Source organism: Simochromis diagramma, unplaced genomic scaffold (genome assembly GCF_900408965.1).
Source record: "Simochromis diagramma unplaced genomic scaffold, fSimDia1.1 OVJJ01000205.1, whole genome shotgun sequence".
Classification (NCBI taxonomy): domain Eukaryota; kingdom Metazoa; phylum Chordata; class Actinopteri; order Cichliformes; family Cichlidae; genus Simochromis; species Simochromis diagramma.
In genome coordinates, this window is record NW_024386782.1 from 675845 (window position 1) to 695105 (window position 19261).

Sequence of the window (19261 nt, forward strand, 5' to 3'; positions counted from 1 at the left end):
AGGGTGGGGGTGTGAATCTAAAACCGGTCCCACATCAGGAAACCCGGATAATACCGACAGGACTCACTCCAACACAGAACAACCTGCTGACTCCATCTGAATCCCATTCCATCATGTCTGAGTTTATCTCTGGGTGAGTGAACTATTCATACCTTCCTTTTATATTCGTATTAAAGACTAAAGACATCTGTGTGTGATTAGAACTACTCGTGTAGGCAGACTCTATTTATGATGTATTAATCCCTCAAATACCAAATACTTGCACCTCTAGCATACGTTTTCTGTGTGGAGGCTGGATTAACTTTGTGTAGTCCATCACCGGGTTTCTATTCTGTTGAATGTGTATAGCTGCTTCTGTCGAACATCAATAAGGAAACTAATATCCTCAAACTGCTTAATTACGGTGGTCCTGATTTAAAAAATAAAAAATAGATAAATAAATACACTGCCTGGGGCTTTAACATCTCTCCGCTCCGCTGGCAGTTTTCCTGAGTTCTTCCGCAGTCTTTGAACGCGCAATTACGCGCGGAAGAGCTACAACGTGCCCACTGGCACTGATGGATGGGGCGGAAAAACCCCACACGAGATCCTCCGTGACGTCACTGAACCCGCTGTCCCATTACTGGCACAAGAAGGTGGTTTATTCACAGTGAACACACACTGTAATCTCCTCGTTGCCGTAATGCTTCCTTCATGTCGCAGTTTGTTTCATTTGACCACATGTGGCCCCAATGAGGTGTCCGTGAGTCAGCTACAGCCTCCACCACCATCACATAAAAGTGTGGGCTGGGTTAGTGACGGAGCGCACGTACCACTTTGAAAGAGGAAAAGAATGAAAACATTGGAAACGATTGAACAGAAAGATTAGAACATGATTTTTGTTCGTTTTATTCTGTTTTTTAAATGTTGAGCGCGTAAAAAAGAACAGAACTTCACTTTCCCTCGATTTCTATATTATTATCGTTTCTTTATCCTTATATAAAATAAGCATATACCGCCATTATTATAGTGCTTTTTTTAGTACACATTTCACTGCGTGTTGTACTCAGAACTATGTATGTGACAAATAAAGGATCTTGAATCTTGAATCTTGTCCTGCTTAAAACACCTGATTGAAGTAGCATCATTAATAGACCCACACCTGGATTTTTCCAACTACCGTGAAGCTTCTTTCTGGACGAAAAAGAGGGTCTTTAAAGGGGCTTTAGGGGGTTCAAAGGGCGGGATTAACTCCCAAACTCCTCCAGAGTCTTCAGTTATTCTTGTGGTAATTACACTGTGGTGATTTTAATTACAATAGCTCCACTTGGGTGGGTGAGTGGGGGAAGGGTTGGGATGTTTCGTACCACTAATGAAATGATTTAAAACACATGTGATATTTAAAACTACATGTGATATTTCCATTGGTGATAGGCATCCACTCTACAAATCAGTGCCTTACCATATGTGGTTAAGGCCTCTGCATCTACTGCATAGGATGAGGGGGGTGGCCAGAGGGCAAGAATGCAGTGAAGCTAATTTGGCAATACGTGGTGTGTAACAAGCAGAATAAACAAGTTCTCTGATGCTATCTTGCTGAGCCCCTTTTTATGCTAATATTCAGCTTTAATAAGACACTTCCCCAGTCTTTGTTAATGGCTTATATATCGGATGAGCCTGTTAACAGCTCACTTTGATCCGGTTAAAGATAAAGTGTTTGTAGAAAAGAGCACAGACAGGTTAAACAATATTTAGTTTGCTTTTGATTCAACTATTTGCTTTTGGGGTTGTTTTTAAAGTTTTATCAATCAATCAATCAATCAATCAAAATTTATTTATATAGCACATATTAAAAACAACAGTGTTGACCATAGTGCTTCACAGTCAATAAAAACATGAGACAGTTAAAACAAACAATAGAAGAGGACAACAAACAATAGGTAACAACGCAACAAGCTAAAACAGCCAACTAGACAGAATCAAAAGCCAAAGTAAAAAAATAAGTTTTAAGACGTAATTTAAAAGACTGGATAGACTCGGCAGTTTTATGTTATTTCATTGGTTCTATTTCATGTGGAACAACCTAGTGGCTGTAATCAAGTGGCTTTACAACATTTTATTATTTATATAGTTTAAAAAAACGTAGCCATCCTCAGGAAATTAACAGGGTTATAAGTAAAGTTAAAGAGCCGTGCTGGTGGTGATCAGAGAAAAGAAGGCAGAAAACCGTCAGTGTTGATGTGAGAATTGACTCGTCAAATGTACAGACAAACAAAACTGAACAATAAAAGGTGCATCGATGTTTGGTTGAGAAACATTTCATTCTGTTTACATCACACAGGCATTTCACTCAACCACCTGACCGTGACACACTGTATGTTTGCACAATAACAGGATATTAAGTGTGTTTGTACATGTCTGTTCAAGACATTCATTTCAGCTCAGGAACTGTACAGGATACTCCTCCTAACAAATTGCATCGGCTGAAATGGCAAATCACTGTTATTTCCTGGTAAAGGAATGCTGTATGCAGTATGAATTTGTGTGTAAGAAGACTAAAGCCTCTATGTCAGACCTTTGAGATAAATACTATAAATAAAAACTGACTTTGTTTGTGTGCCCTCACATGTTAGGTCACGTTCTGCTTTGAAACACTGCATAACTTCATGTTTTCATATGTGACCACACACTTGGCTGATGTATTTTGTTTTCTTCTGTTGCTTTCCAGCGTCAGCTATGAAGAATGCAAGACCACAGCTGACTGGCTGCTGTCGAACACACAGGTGCGGCCGATTGTGGGAATCGTGTGCGGTTCAGGCCTGGGAGGTCTGGCTGAAATGATCAAGGACCCGCAGATCTTCAAATACAGCGATATTCCCAATTTCCCCCGGAGTACAGGTATCCACAACCTCCAGCTGTTTGGGAAACCAAACTGTTTGTTTGTGTGTGTGTGTGTGTGTGTGTGTGTGTGTGTGTGTGTGTGTGTGTGTGTGTGTGTGTGCGCGCGCGCGCGCATGCTTGTGACCTTGATTCGACACAGTCCCACGGCACTTTATGAAACAGTCTTAAGATTTAATCTGCTGATTTTTTTATTCTTGGACATGAATTGTCATTACACTGCTCTTAAAAAGGGTGAGTTGATCCATATAAACTGTTCAGTTAGAATTAGGAAGTACAAATACTGTCTTAGGTGTAGAAAAAGATCATGTTTTGGGTTAAAATATAATAGTTGCCACTTTTCCTACTTTTAGAGCTTCATCTTCTTCATTGTCAAATCCAGCTTTTCAACTGTGCTGACTCATGACTACTTCACACTTTGCCATAAGATTGGGCTGTGTTGTGAATTGCACTGGGGTCTAACAGTGTGTGTTTGTGTGTGTTGCAGTGCATGGTCATGCTGGCCGGCTCGTGTTTGGAACACTAAAAGGGAAGCCATGTGTATGCATGCAGGGCAGGTTCCACCTGTACGAGGGCTACCCCATCCAGAAGGTGAGTAGAGACAAAAAGCTAACACAGGCAATAAAAGCTTGTCGTTTTTTTGCTATCAGAGTCTTCTGGACTAGAGCAGGTTCTTCCATTTAGAGGACGTTCCATAGATTCTCACAGGGTCAATAAGTTGTATTCAGTCAGAGGACAAAAGGAAACCTGAGGCAGTGGTGGGGAGAGGAAGTACACAGTCATTTCTGGATGGCTGAACATTGTAAATGTTCTGTATCGATACTATACACCCGATTTTAGCTTTGTGGTTTGTGAGTGTTAGCAGCACTTAAGTCCCAGTACTTTAAACCCCTGTAGTCTGTATCATAAAATGCTAAATTAAAGGATTGTATCCCTCAGACAACACAGCAGATGTTTATTCGAATGTATGTTTTACCTAATCGAACAATAGAGAAGATTTTAGTTTTATTTTAACAGGTTTTAGAGAGATTTACTCATAATATACTTCCAATCATAGAGATACAAAATGTGGATGAATAAAAGCCAAAAAGCTTTTAATAAAAACATTTTAAAAACTCAGCAGGAACTTTTTCCCCTCAGACACTGGTCAGGATTATACAGGGTTATCCACAGGCTTTTCTGTCCAGTGTTTACAGTGGAACAGTTTATCTAGTAGAAAGTTATTCCCACAAAAAGTGCCAGCTCGGAGCTTTGAAGACACAAACAGCTGCTGAGCATCTCAAATGTAAATCTCAGGTTTCTAAGGCTCCTGGAAGATTACTCAGTCCCAGACTTTTGCTGTGGAGCGCATGGAGACTAAACAATGAGAAAATTAGCGTTCTCTCTGAGTCGGATGGCTCCTTAAATGTAACGTTGATCTAAGCTTGTTATGTCGACTGCTCTCGGGAGAAGACGACTGTATCCAGGTTATCAGTGTAGGAAATTTCTTTGTGTCTATTGTTACATCAGTGTGTTAATAAATAAAGGTGAATTTCCTAAATCGATAACTGAGAGCAGTTTTCTTCCACACATTTCATGTCTCTTGTGTTATTCAATGTTCGCTTTGCATGAGGTTTGCTTGTTTGTCTTATAACGTTAACACACGTTTTTTTTGTGTGTTTTATATTCACTTATTTATACTAGATCACATTGCCCATGCGCGTCTTCAAGCTGATGGGCGTAGAGACGATGATAATGACCAACGCAGCCGGAGGCCTCAACCAGGACTACAAAGTGGGGGACATCATGGTCATCAAGGACCACATCAACATGCCAGGGTTTGCTGGGGTCAACCCGCTGTCTGGACCCAATGATGACAGGTAGGTGAAGGTGAGGGAGGGGTAGAAGCAGATATTGAAGATAGCATTTTTTGGTTTGAAGCTTTTCTAGCTAATTTTTTTCTCAGTACATTAAGCATTAAATTTTGCTGTTCCAGTCATTGTTAACATTTCCCTGTAGCTATGAAAGTCAACCAGTCCACTATCAGTGTAAGGGCTTCTGTTGTTATAAATAAAGCAGGCTGAATGTGAACCTGTGTAACAAGAAGCGTTGGAGAAGATTTCCTCTGAATTAAAAACAAACTGTTATGAATGAGCCGTTGTTTCGCTCAGTATAAACATTTAGACAGACCGACCGCTAAAATCATTAACAAGACCTTGGAAAATGCCTCACCCTGGTGCCACCCGGTGCTACACTCTCAGCGTACACATGGTTGAATTTTAGTCACAGTAAAAGTAGCCCTGGGGCCACAAGAGAGGCACCTTTCGGACTTAAGTTTGTTCAGGTTTAACCTTGGTACAAACGCATTTACATGAATGTTAGAAAAGATGCGCTGCAGTAACAGAATTTGTTCATTCTGTTACTTATTTTATCATAACTGACTGCTGTCCTCCTAAAGATCGCAAATTTTATGTTTGTAAGCAACTCGTGGTCCCCAAATCATTTGGTTAAATATTTCAAGCGAGGGCTACACCGTCACTGTGCAAACAATTGAGCTGTTCTAAGTTCCCTCCTCCACCATGACAAATGTGCATTGTTGGGCCCTCCTACACAAAACTGTGACTCTTCAGACCTTTAACAACAATAGGCATTTGATTTTTAGGGTCAGCAAGTATGCCTGTTGTTTAGGATGGCTTCACACTGGAGGCTTTGCATGACACTTATTTAATGCTGGCCACAGAGCCAGGTTGAGAGATTAACAACTGCCAAGTGGGGATGTTGTGGTTTATTTAAAATTATGACCAGCTTATGTTGGTCTGTTATAATGAACATAGCACATTCTTATCTCTGTAAGAGATGCTGAAAGATAAGACAATTTGACTGATGAAAAATATCCTTTGTGAGCTTTTTATCTTCTCATGATCACATTAAAAAACTCTGAGTATCTATTTGTTGGGTAACTTCAGTATTGAGTCATAGCTGTGTAGATTCCTGTCTTTTGTTGTGTAGATTCTTTTGCGTCAACACTCCTGTTCTCCCTTCAGGTTTGGCTTGCGTTTCCCCTGCATGTCTGATGCCTACGATCGCAAGCTCCGGCAGCTGGTGCACGACGTGGCCGCAGACCTGGGCTTTAGTGAATTTGTGCGTGAAGGTGTGTACTGCGTCCTCGGAGGCCCCTCCTTCGAAACCATCGCCGAGTGCCGCATGCTGCACATGCTAGGCGCTGATGCTGTCGGTGAGTTTTAAATGTTGCTCTCTCACACAAAAACACATCGACTTCTGTTTTAATATTTCTACGCACCTCACATTGTCCCAATCCCGAATCATCACAACTACAAGCAGATATCTTTTTGAATGAATGGAGATCTGATCTGATCCAAAATCTCCCCAATTTCAATATATACATTAAGTTTTCACAAAGGCATAAAGGATTACCAAAAGCAAAAGGATTATTTTGGGAGTCAGCCCTATTACAGTGTAGACACTGATACGCATTATAGTACGATACACAGGCAGGTGTCACATCAAACTCATATAAGCCAGTAAAGAATCAAGGGAATGGTCAGAAGACATGGTTCCCAGCCAGAAAGGATGGATTTCTTGCTCTAGGATGGATATTAGTTGCTTATTTAAGGAGAAGAATTCAGATAATAGTCTTGTTCAGGATGGAGGGTGAAGCAGAGTTCAAAAGTAAAGCAGTCAGTTTACTGGTTGATCGAGGTTCCTACTCTCATCTGTCTCTGCAAACTGTGTGTCGTGGCTGAAAGAATAAAATCACAGATCCATGTTTACCCTGAGAGATAAGGTGAAGAGCTCTGTTACTCATGGGGAGCTCAGGATCGGTGCTTGGGCTTTTAGGAGGCCTGTTGAAAGTCTTATCAGATTAATTTACTTCTTAAAGGAGCTGCTTTAATCGATCAAGCAGTCTCTTTTATAATATGATATGCAGAATAGGCCTTTTTCAGATGTAAGGCAAAGGAAAATTCTTGTTAGGGACTGCAAAACACAAACAAGGCATTTAATGGATAAAATAATAATCAACATATCAGCATACCTCACACAGACGAAACGTGTCATCCCTCTATAGAAAAAGATTGCCCACAATACACTAATATACCAAAACTACATCCATATGTACAATACTAAATAAAATCTGACTGTTAAATAATTTCATATTTGTTCTTCTAGTTTAAGCATAAGCTTTATGCCATTTAATTAAGGAAGTATATTGAGAACGTCAGTTTTATAACTTACCTTTTCAATTTTTAATGCAGGGATGAGCACAGTACACGAGGTGATCGTCGCCCGCCACGCCGGGATGCGCTGCTTCGCCTTGTCTCTGATCAGCAACCGCGCAGTGATGGACTACGACAGCCACGAGAAGGCCAACCACGAAGAGGTCCTGGAGACGGGCAGGCTGAGGGCCGAGCAGATGGAGAAGCTCGTGTCCACCATTGTGGCTCAGCTGGAGAATAACATCAATAACTGATAGATGACCCGGTGGCCACCGTCACTGCACTTGATCTCTGCATCACATCTAGAGGATTTCTATCAAAACGCTTAGCTGAAAGCAATTTATAAAGCACAATGCTTGTAGTATGATGAACTACTTTCTTAGCAAAACTTTTTAGTCTTATGAGCTTGGAAACTGGTCCACATAATAAGCTTTGTTTACATTTACACTGCACAGATACTGTGTTAGGACAAAAGTTCTCTTGACTATTTCCTGCTGTAGTATACTGTATTCTGTCCAGCTGCAAAGGGATTCAGTGAAACAGTATCGTGTTATAAAATCTAAATTATTAACCTATTTATTTCTCATTCTCTTACATTCCCTCACATCAACTATTCGCTAATATGAAAAACAAATGATATTCACATTTTTTTTATTTAAGAGGACCAACTCATTCAGCATACGTTCCTGTCAATTTGACTAAAGTGGTAATAATGTTCCTTTTTTTGTAGAGAAAATGTAAATTATAAACTATTTATAGAAAATGTATTTAAGTAGGTTTTTTGTATTTGTTTTTTTTAATGTATAGACTACATTGAAGAAAGAGACATGGCACAGTTATGAAAGAAAGTAGATTAGATTAAAAATGTCTTGCTATTTCCTGTCACTGTGTAAACTAACAGGCCGGCTGTGCGTCAGCCTGTGCTTTTAGTGGTACTTTACTAAGATCTGTAACAACTATAGCTCAGCTTTTACAATAAATTACTCTGTTGGAAAACTAAAGTGGTTTTTGTGTGCTGCGTTTGAAACTGTAGGGCTGAATGTTTCTGTGATCAATCACAGGATGTCTCTCTCCAGTCATCTTGAAATGATTTAAATCAATCTTCATTTTCATGCTAAAGCATTAAGAGACTCAAAATTAAAGTAATGTTTTTTTGTTATTCGTGTGCAAACATTTCCTGACTGTGCTCACCTTTTTATTTGTGAAGTTAGTGTCTTTCATTCAAGTATTTTTGTACCCCTTTGGTTTATTTATTACCTTGTAAACGTGCCACTAAAGCAAAGACAATCTGATCAGCTTAATTTAAATAACTCCTAAATTTTTAATGTTATTTTTAATATTCAGCTTCACCTAAAGGACAAAGAAAAATACTGTTGGACCAAAAAAGGTGAAGAAATCCAAACTGTGTCCACACATAAAGAAGCCTGTTAGAAGAAAACCTTCAATTAAAGCACAACCTGCTAGCTCAGTGTAAGCTTCCCTGAGTAAGAATTTAGTAGGTACTCCGTTTGTTTCTCATTTTATCTGCAGTCCTTATCCTCCTTTTTTATCACTGACAGCCTCCCCTAACTTTTCCATGCATTTTCTACTCTGCATGCCACCTCTGGTCACTTTCTTACCCAAATATCACCCACTGCCATTTGTTCCCTTCCTCCTCCCATGAAAAGAAAAAAAATTCCATGACGCTCAGGCACTGCTGTTTATAGCCAAACAAGGTCGTGAGAATTTTACAAGCTGTCTGTAATCCAGCATCCAAAAGAGGGCGATCAGGTGTCTGCACAAAATGTGCTGAATAAATACACAGAAACAAAGAATCATCCTGTGGGTGTGAAGGCTAGATTTATGGAAAAGTACGCACATAAACCTTTGTGAGTCCTCAGTGTACTGTGAGTAATTTGCTTGCTGTTCATAAAAATATGTTGAACGCAAAGCGGTTGACATATTTTCACTTCTGGTTCCTCCTTTGAACAAGAAAGTTAAAGGTACTGATCTGCACTATTTGACTTGAACACACTTTATATATAAGCTTTGAATCTCCACAGATAACACGTTCTACAACTTGCAGCTGAGGTAAAAGACAGCAGAAGACAGATTCTGCTGAAATGTGAGTGGAAATATATACAGGATTACTAATAAGGCCATAGGAATAGATCGCACCTCTGATCTCTGAATGTACTCGAAGCAGTCTGGCCATTCTCCTCTGACCTCTGGCCTCAACAAAGCATTTTAACCTAGAGAAGTGAAGTTCACTAGATTTGTTCTCTTTTTCAGACCTATTTTCTGTAAACTCTGTCACCAGTTTAACTTAGATGTTGAAATGCATTGAGTTGCAGTCATGATCAGATATTTACACAAGACAAACAGCTGAACAATAGTCGAAAACGCAGACACAAATAATGTGTCCGCATGTGTGCAAGTTATTAGTTAAGAGACAAAGGTTTAGACATTTCCGCTTCAGCTCTGTGTGTTATTATTTAGAGGGGACACGATTACTGTCATCGCAGCTATAAAACTAAGAACACAGAAGCCCCGCCCACCTACTGTTTAACCCTTGTGAGAGGCATCCAGCTGACAGAAAGTTGGCTCAAAGGTAGGTGAAGTGAGCTAAAACAGGATGTTTTACACAGAGGATAAACTGAGGGGTTGTATTAAAATGGCCCATTATTGGACAAATAAGCCTTTGAAAACTTCCTCCACTTACATCAAAAAAGTCTCACAAATATGACAGCTGTTCTCGAAAGATAATGTAGAAGAAAAAGGAAGTGTTTTTCACACGCCATCTACCGGGGCGCACTGCACCCGGGCAGTTTTTTGTTGTACTTTACAACCTCCCAATAAAAAGCCACATTAAAACTGTGTATTTAATCCCGCCCACAAAGATAAACTTTAAATTTAACCAACAAGATTTTCCATATTAGTTCTGTGCACGTGCTCTTACCAAAAACTCTGACAGGTTTTGAACAAGGCCAAGAGTCTGGAGCCTTGAAAACGGGATAGTGAAGTAATAATATGATGTCACAGTGTTGATCTGTTGATGATGATGATGATATTGAAAAGTCCATGTTAACCAAGGTTAATATTTAACATTATAGCATAATAATTATTCTTTAGCAAGTTATATTTCCAACATTTATTAATAGAACAAACCCAGAGTAAGGCCATATTTGGTAGTAAAATTGGGATATTGACTCGATGAAAGCAAATTTAAATAAAAAAATAGTATTTCAGGTATGCCAGCATTATTTTTCTAAGAATGAATGTGTTATTTCATGGATCTGTTGTCTGGAAACCATAGAAGTAAATTTCGCAGTAATCCACCGCTGTTTAGAGATTTCAGTATAAACCAAGAGAGCTGGCATTACAATCCAAAAGGCTTATCTTATAAACTACAGGAAGCAGTTTTATCCAAATGATCTCAGGCCTGTTACAGCCTGTGTACGACTCAATCTACTGTCTCAGTGTTACAGGGTTTCTCCTCTTTGAGAGCCTGACAGTCCAAGAGAAAACAGCGAGTGAAGAACACAAAGCATGAAGAGGTGGAATAACGCAAAGAGACAGAGACAAGTGCTCTAGAGGCTGATGTGCCTGTCGCAGGACTGTCCTGAGAGCAGTTTATGTAAGAGGCTGTAAAATACATGAAGTTCACAGGCAGGTGGTTGCTGTTAGTTCCTGTAATAAACATCAAAGTGTGAACTCCCTGTTCCTGTTCAGGCAGCAGCATAGTTCCCTTTTTGCACAGTCACCCTGGATGAGTTACAACGCCCTCTGCTGACATCTCATCTAATGGACTGACTGCAAATCTGATGAGTGCATGGCATGCTGCAGTAGTGTCTGTCTGCAATTTCAGTCTGTTGTTCGGTGGTCGGCATGCGAGTTTTGCAGATATAAATCAGGTTATTGTCACTTCAGTTTGAGTTGATTTATGTAACGCCAGATCCCAACAGTCGCCTCAAGGCGCTTTATGCCTAAGTTAAAGAGCGCACAATAATAGAGACGTTTAATTGTCGTGCAATTAAAATGCTATGATGCTTATATAAAATGATAAGTGTATAAATGCTCAAAAAGGGTCATTTTCACATGTCGGTGGGTGTTTGTTAGGTAAAATAAAATTTAATCTAGATAAGGTTTAAAATGAGTTGCCATGACTATTGCTGAAATCTTGTAGTTTGCAGAGAAGCAGACAGAAATTTGGTGGATTACAGTAGGATGCTATAATCTGAGCATCATCTGATTGCTGACCGAGTAAATTAATTATAAAATGTTCCTATTAAATATCTTGTTTGTGTTACAAAATCAAATCTTAAAATCAAATGCTTGTTTTTTTTCATGTCTTTCACGTAATTGGTTTTTGGACCATTGTTGTTCAAGACAAAAAGTTAAAGCTGTGGTTTTAACCTTTTTGTTTTAAGGGAAAAAACCCCAAAGGTTTTACTAATGCTAAAATTCAGCTTGTATCCGTTTCTATTGTTAATGACTCACAAAATGGTGAATTACTTAATGGTCAACGTGACAAGAGTTAAATAACATTAATCAGTCATATATCTTTTGAAAGTTAATGGATTAAAATAATATTTGCAGCCTAATTTTGAATGATAGTGAACTCAGGCAAGTAGTTTGAGGAACTCTGTGTCAGCAGGGAGTGGTTTCCTGGTTCAGGTGAATGAAGGAGAGCTGGAGCGGTGTGATGGGAGCACTGCCAGCTGAGGAGAGGCACAGCTGTCTCGCATAGCTAATTAACCTCGCAGTCAGAGTTTTCAGAGCTGCCAGCGCTCCACGGCCGGGCACGTGAAGTGGAGCAAACAGAAGTGTGTACCTGTGACTTATAGTCACATAACTGTGAGTACAAACCACAACATGACATTCATTTTTACTACGCGAGTAGCTGCACCCAAGAGCTCGAAGTTTGTTGTTGAAAAAGTGTGACATCCAAAACCAGAAACACTGACAAAACCCTCTATCCCTTCATCCATCTAAAGGTTTGAATTTAAGTCTTTCATGTGAGTATAACAGTAATAAAAATGCATGTGTTGGTTTTGATAACAGTTTTAATATAAAGCATAACAAAGAGCAAAGGGTTTATGGGAAGAGTTTCATGGAAAATCTAACAGAGAGGACGAGTCAGGCAGGCTTCGAACGTCTGACATTAAAGCACAAACCTGAGAAAAGTTTGAATGAATTTGAATGAAAAACCTTTGTCAGAGTGAATGGGGGTAATGAGCATCTTGTGCTTGTAAGGTTTCAGTACTGAGATGACACGAACCCCAGTTCGACATGAGAAGCAAAAACAAACAGGAAGTCAGAGCAGATCTGCACTTATGCAGGTAACTGTAAGAGCAAAGCCACGTGGTTTTAGATGATGACTCAGCCATTTAAGAGCTTGGTGGCGATCGTGGCTCAACAGTTGGGAGTTCGCCTTGTAATCGGAAGGTTGCCGATTCGAGCCCCGGCTTGGACAGTCTCGGTCGTTGTGTCCTTGGGCAAGACACTTCACCCGTTGCCTGGTGGTGGTCAGAGGGCCCGGTGGCGCCAGTGTCCGGCAGCCTCGCCTCTGTCAGTGCGCCCCAGGGTGGCTGTGGCTACAATGTAGCTTGCCATCACCAGTGTGTGATTGGATGGGTGGATGACTGGTTGTGTAAAGCGCTTTGGGATCCTTAGGGACTAGTAAAACGCTATACAAATACAGGCCATTTACCATTTAAGAGCTTGGTTTTCCTTTTCCATTTTTTTGGATTTCTAGCTTTGGAAGGGTTTCACAAACGTGTGAACGAGGGTGCAGTTCAGTTTCACATTTTGATCATTTTAAGTACTTAAAAAGAAGCAAACATGTTGATATCCAGATGGATTTTGCATAGTAAAATATGCATTAATATACAAAGTTGTTCAGTAATGCCATATGGTTAAAAAAAAAAAAAATCCCACTGGAAAAAAAAGCTGCCGTTCACTGAATATTTGATTCTCAGACCGTCATCTTTCACCTCGACCACTCGCACCACCTCAGCTGTAGGTGTGAATGATTCTGTGCCGCTTTAAATGATGCATGAGGATGAAGGTTTTCCCGCACTGTGAGCAGCTGTATGGTCGTTCCCCGCTGTGCGTCCGCTGGTGAACCCTCAGGCTGCTCTGCTGCGTGAACCTCTTCCCGCACTGTCCGCAACCGTACGGCTTCTCTCCCGTGTGAGTCCGGTGGTGTATGCTGAGGTGCGACGAGCACTGGAAACTCTTCCCGCACACCGTGCACCAAAACGCTCGCTTTCTCTTGTGGCTCTGCTGGTGCAGCTTGAACTGGTGGAGGCGGCTGAACGACTTTCCGCACTGCGAGCACCCGTAGCATCGGGCCGTCCCAGAGAGGGGTTTGTGTAGGCTGTGAGGGTTAAAGCTACTCGGTGTGAACGTGTTGTGCGACTGAGTTACAACTGGTCCGTCTCGAGTTGCGGTCTCCCTCTCAGGGTCTTCCTCTAGCTGGCTCAGGTGAGTGGAGTGTGACGCGTTTCTCTGCGGGTAAATTTGTTCCTTCTGCTTGTCTTGCTGCAACAACGGAGCCTGCGACCTAGGCTGGAAATCTGACGACTGTGGAACGTCCTTCTGATATTCGCTGTTGTAAATCCCGTTGCAAAGCCTCTGAGAAGGCAACTGCTGGACGTTAGTCGACTTGCTCAGGTTAGAAGCTACATTTGGATCTGAATGGTCCGAGTACGTGTTGGAATACTCCTCTACTACACTAGAGAAGTCAGGGAACCCAGTGTCAATGTCATTACCTTCAATTATGGATGACCAAATTTGGTTCTCCCTTTCATCCAATGAAAATTCAGCAGCAAGTTGCGTCTGCTTCCCCACATTGTGCTGGCACCCATCCTGTCTGAATGCCAGTCGATCTTCTTCCTTCTCTGTCTTCACTGTGAACTGAAGGCTACTGATGTCTACTGCACGCTGGGCAGAGTTAAACGAGTCACTGAACTCTGATGGCTTCTGTCTGGCAACCTCTGGATGGGTTAACTGGTGGCCCTCTTCAAACTGCTGGTTCTCTGGAGCACTAGCAGTGTTAGGGTACTGAACAGCAGAACCTGCAGGTGACAGGTGTTAGGAGACTTCAGGTAAGGGTGTAAAGTTCAATAAAGGTTTAATTCTTGCACAAAACCTAGGTCTTCAACTCACCAACTGGTCCAGCAGAATCACTGATCCATAGAGCCTCATCTGGACTTTCTTCTTTAATTGTGAAGGAAACAGTTGCATCTTCAATCTCAGGAAACTACACAAAAAGGGCATGGATTACCTGATTTGTTTTTCAACTTGAGAACTTCTAAGATATATGTTAATAATATAGAGATTGCAACACCAGAATCTGCCAAATTAAGTTTTATATTTCACTTCTTTTAGCTTTGTTTTCCCCTCTACAAACAACTTACTAATTATTAATCCACCCTTTTTCATTACACAGCTACCTGCCATAAATAGAAACACCTATGGGAGTGGTGTCACACAAACAAAGCCTCAGCAATGAAACCAAAACTATAAGATTAAGAGGTGACATTTCCGCAGCGAGGTGACATTTATCATACAACTGACACTATTAGATTAACACACAGGTTTTTGATCCACTTTTTGAACTAGTTTGTCACCAGTGTCAGCTGCCCATTTTTCCCCCCATTTTTCTTTTACAATTTGTGAAAAAATATATACAACCACTAAAAGTTTCTGGATTTTTTTTGTTTAGAAAGGCAAACTTTTAATTCTTTTGGAAAACAAAATAAAGATGACGCTTTAAGATAAAGTTACCATTTCAATCATTTACAGTACAAAAACAGCAACAGCAATTACTTTAAATGGTGTGTGAAGGCCTAGCAGAAATACAGTGAGGTCCTTCTGAGCCTCTGATTATGGGGAACTGTGCATAAAAATGCCCATAATTCCTGAAAGGTTAATGCAACAGTTTTGTTAAACCCCTTCAATTAAAGGCTGAAAGTCTGCGCTTTCACCACATCTCGATTGTTTGATCTAAAATCCACTGTGCTGGTGTACAAAACTACACATCTTATATCCACATCCAAACACTGTAACTTTTTGTAGGCTTTTCGGAAGTGTTCATCAGTCTGGGTGTGAAAATTTCTGATCACTCTAACATGAAAGATTTTTGAGAATCCCCTCAATGCAAACTCAACAGATGACCTCACATTATATCTAAGCAGTTTTTAATATAAAGTAGAACTCACAAGTAAATAAATGACTATAAGGGACCTTCTGCAGAGGCAGCGAAACAGCGCAAAACCACAACACTTCCACCACTAAACTTCACAGATGGTGAACAGTTTTTCTCATGAAAAGCCGTCTTTTGTCTGCACCAAACATGTCTACTGTTACTCCAGCCATACAGCTCTACTGTTTCTTTATTTTTCTGATGCTAACACTTTGACACTAACAGCTAAAGAATAAATGAACAAATGCTCAAGTTTTTTGCAAGACTTCTTGTTGCATCAGTCAATCTGCCCCTGGGTTGAACTGACCTTCCACGTGTGGGGGATTTTATCTCGTATCATTTGGGGATATGTTTGAATTCCCATGCTCACAGGCAGTACACGTTTTCTTGTTTTATTTGTTTATTTATTTATTTTTAAATGAACACACTCTTCAGATATTGTCTTGATGACAACCACAAACTTCGACAGCAAAGAGAACAGCAGAGCACAAACCTCACAGCTTTCAGCTGTCACTGTTAAAGGAAGCTCAAATCGCTGACGCCTAACCTGGAACTGATTTTAAGTCTAGGTGTGTGACACATAGAGGGGTAACAAAATAACTCGAGATGCAAATCTTACCCCATCGTAACCACCATGAAAGACCTACAGGTGCTATTTTGAAGGATTATTGAAATAACTTTAATTTAACAAGGAATAAAATTAACAGTTTGTTGACTTTTCTTCAAAACATTTTTTATCCTTCGATCACCATTCTTGCCGTTACAAAATTATCCCTTAGATGTCACTTCATGGTTGTTTAAAGGCCAGGTCTCCCTTTTAAAACATCTAAATAAGCGTAGTTACTTTTTCCATGTAGCTGGTATGTTTTTAAACTGTGTAAACATTGAAACTTGCAGCAACATGTTCATTTTATGTATGACTTCTCTAAAAACAAAAAAAGTTTTTTTTTGTTTGTTTTTTTTTAAAGAGCAAATGTTGTCCAAAAGGCAACAATTATTAGAGCATGTAGTAAACACAGACCTTCATATCTCTTGCAGGGTGCGGACAGTTGCTCCCCACATCAGTTCCTCTGTCCATGTAGTTTTCTGGTTGCAGAAGGGAAGAAAAATCTCAATTTGAAAGCTCGAGCAGAGGAAAAGTAGATATTATTTGGAGGGGGAGTAAAATACCTCGAAATTCATTTACAAAAATAAGCAGAGGTTAACATAAAACACACCAGCGGTGGCTTTTTAAATCAAATTCTTCCTGCGTTTGGTTCTACTTCTACATTTAGATGCACAACACACTGAGTTGTCAGTTGGAACAAACAGTGATGGAAATCTTACCGAATCCTCGCTGCAGCTGCGCATTTTTGCTCTCCATCACCAGCAGTTTCCTCTTCAGCATCTCGTTCTCGCTCTGCTTTCGGGATATTTCAAGATGCAGAAACGCACATTTGTCATCGACTAGTTTGGATATCTCTGCCACTGCTGCCTTCACCAGAACCTCCATTATTGAGGATAACTGTGTTTGAAAGGGAATGCACGTCGCCATGTTGACTCATTCAAAGTAATATATGCCAGGTAAATTAGAAGAATTAGTAAGTGCTTCCAAGCAGTGGTTTAAAAAAATGTGAAAAGAAGCGACGCAGTAGAAAATTTTTACATCCCTGTGAGCATCATGCTAGCTGAAACCTTTCTTCCGTGTGGCGGAGGGCTTTACCATAAATACACGAATAGAGGCGCGGTGGAATAACAGGTACGAGGCCTTCATCCTTCTGAGTCATCACCCATGGGTGTTAAATTTGAGCTAAAACTGCACGTAGAAAGGAAATTGTGGGTTAAGAAATGAGATAAAGGTCAATAACCAGCTCAAAGATTAGTTTAGATTCTTGTTGTATTTTATTGGGAAATATGCCACATGGTCTCAAAAAACAAGTCAGATTGTACTTACAAATACTAATTGCAGTAGTAGTAAAAACTAAAGAAAGATAGAAAAAATGTTTGAATAAAGAAAGTTCAGGAAATGTGTGCAAATGGAACAACAGACCTTCTCTTTGGGACTCCAGGACATCAGTACAATATTTAGAAAATACAAGAAAACATACGTGGATACCTTAATCTATTTCATTTGCTTTTATATGAATTTGTTTGGAGACCTTTTTTCTGTGTAAGAAGAACCTGTGAAATAGATCTCTTGGTACAAATGAGTACCAGACCAATCATACCTCTAGACTAAACCCTTAACATATTTTTGACGGGTGTGTTTTCCTTCTGGAAGCAGCCATCGGTAGATGGGTACACTGTGGTCATAAAGGGATGAGCAAGCAACAACACTCAGATAGACTGTGGTGTTTAAAGAAAGCTCAATTGGTACCAAGGTGCCCGAACTGTGCCAAGGAAAGATCAACCACACTGCTACACCACCAGCAGCACTCCGAACCCCAATTTTTCCTCAGATTGTGACCCTAAAATCTGATTGTTGCAACAGAAATCAAGACTCATCCCTCATATTGTACAGTTTTGGTGAGCCTGTGTGAACTGTAGCCTCAGTTTCTTGTTCTTAGCTGCCAGCGCCCAGTGTGCTGTTTTCAAAAAAGTTTGAAACACACAAAACAGATTTGAGAAAGCTAAATCCAGCCACTCGTGGTGGGTCAAAATTAATACCAACTTTCATTGAGACCATCTTTCACTGTCAGTTTAAAGACATTGTGGAATTGTGCCTTTACCACTGCCCTCGACTCAGAATGAAGCAGACACCAACTTCGAAGAACCAAAAGAAACACGTGCGCATTGTCACAGGGCATTTGTGGCAAGCAAAATTTTAAAATGTTTATGGCTTGGTGCCACAGTTGATTGTCTCTAGAAGTAATAACTCCCTTCATAACAGTATCTCACAAGCCTTAATGTGATAACTAAAAACTCCACCTATTTATCCAAATGTGCCCGCGGCAGTATCTTAAGAAACACAACATGGCAACAACCAAAATGCCGATATTGAGGTGCAAGATCAGGGTTTTACAAACCGATCAAGGTAGTCACGGTAACATCGCCCATGTTTTAAATCTTCTCATTTTAATCTCAACTACACAACTGAATTTAATTACTCTCTTATTACTTATTACTAAGCTTATTACTCCCCACAAACATGCTACACATAGAAACTGCATAGTAATGAGTCAAATGTCCTCCAGAACTAAGGGTGGATGCTGGCATGAGATGTCAGCGAGAAAGATTCTTTACACTTAAATAGACTTGGTGCGATGTGATGTCTGCCTCAACTAACTCACAGGCTTTGCTCATCAGCCATTCATCTTCCCAAGTCACACACTGGCCCACTTTAGAACATGCAGTTACTGTAACAGACGTATCCAGGGATCCTAAAAATTATAAACTAGTGAGTTCGCATCTTAGTAATTGAAAAAAAAGAAAAGAAAAAAAACGTAATGTCAAAGGTCCCATCTGTGATTTTAGAACTTATACATTGTGTAAGTTAGGCTCCTTCAAGGATCCCTACAGGGTCCCAATTTTACATTTTTTCCAAGAATATGGAAAAACTGGAAGACTAGGAGGAAGGTAGGAGATGTAACAGAATGGAGAGAAGGAAGAAATCAGCATTTGAAAGATTTAACATTTAGCAATTACTTAGACTGATCAATACGAAAAGAATCCACAAGTCAAACACAGAATTTTCCATTTATTAGAAAATACAAATAAAGAAAATTATATTTTGTTATTCACATATTACGTATCCTTGAATATGTAATCCAACTTCATGTACAAAGTGAATTTAAATCTTTCCACAACGGCCTTGGGTTTCAGCAATTGTTGATCAGCAGCCTCGTGTAATAAACCTCTGTACTAAAGTAAACAGAAAACACTTCATATAAGGAAGGGGGGAAATTATAAGAGGTTTACTTTGTGATGCACTTTTGAGAGGCATCGACACTGCAGTGGCAGGTTAGGAATTTCATTTCCATGGAAAAAAACAAAACAAAAC

General features: G+C 40.0%; 2 protein-coding genes across 2 annotated transcripts; one reads left to right on the forward strand and one right to left on the reverse strand.

The window, feature by feature from the left end:
* On the forward strand, positions 1–8092 carry pnp5b (purine nucleoside phosphorylase 5b). The gene is made up of 6 exons (XM_040014560.1): positions 1–133; positions 2708–2877; positions 3365–3468; positions 4561–4736; positions 5901–6091; positions 7131–8092. The coding sequence occupies exons 1-6, from the start codon at positions 114–116 to the stop codon at positions 7343–7345; spliced, it is 876 nt and encodes a 291-aa protein (XP_039870494.1). The 5' UTR covers positions 1–113; the 3' UTR covers positions 7346–8092.
* Positions 8093–12715: 4623 nt separating this feature from the next.
* LOC120723271 (zinc finger protein 8-like) lies at positions 12716–17101 on the reverse strand. Its single transcript, XM_040014630.1, has 4 exons — positions 16609–17101; positions 16304–16368; positions 14244–14337; positions 12716–14152 (listed from the first exon to the last, which is right to left on the reverse strand). The coding sequence occupies exons 1-4, from the start codon at positions 16814–16816 to the stop codon at positions 13086–13088; spliced, it is 1434 nt and encodes a 477-aa protein (XP_039870564.1). The 5' UTR covers positions 16817–17101; the 3' UTR covers positions 12716–13085.
* Positions 17102–19261: the final 2160 nt, after the last annotated feature.

What these genes read in the sequence shown, in the direction of transcription:
- pnp5b (XM_040014560.1), top strand. Translation starts at nt 114, where the DNA reads ATGTCTGAGTTTATCTCTGG. An exon ending in TCTGGACCCAATGATGACAG is followed by an intron (nt 4,737 to 5,900) that starts GTAGGTGAAGGT and finishes TTCTCCCTTCAG; the next exon opens with GTTTGGCTTGCGTTTCCCCT. An exon ending in GCTAGGCGCTGATGCTGTCG is followed by an intron (nt 6,092 to 7,130) that starts GTGAGTTTTAAA and finishes TTTTTAATGCAG; the next exon opens with GGATGAGCACAGTACACGAG.
- LOC120723271 (XM_040014630.1), bottom strand. Translation starts at nt 16,816, where the DNA reads ATGGCGACGTGCATTCCCTTTCAAACACAGTTATCCTCAATAATGGAG. An exon ending in ACCCTGCAAGAGATATGAAG is followed by an intron (nt 14,338 to 16,303) that starts GTCTGTGTTTAC and finishes CTTTTTGTGTAG; the next exon opens with TTTCCTGAGATTGAAGATGC. An exon ending in TGATTCTGCTGGACCAGTTG is followed by an intron (nt 14,153 to 14,243) that starts GTGAGTTGAAGA and finishes TGTCACCTGCAG; the next exon opens with GTTCTGCTGTTCAGTACCCT.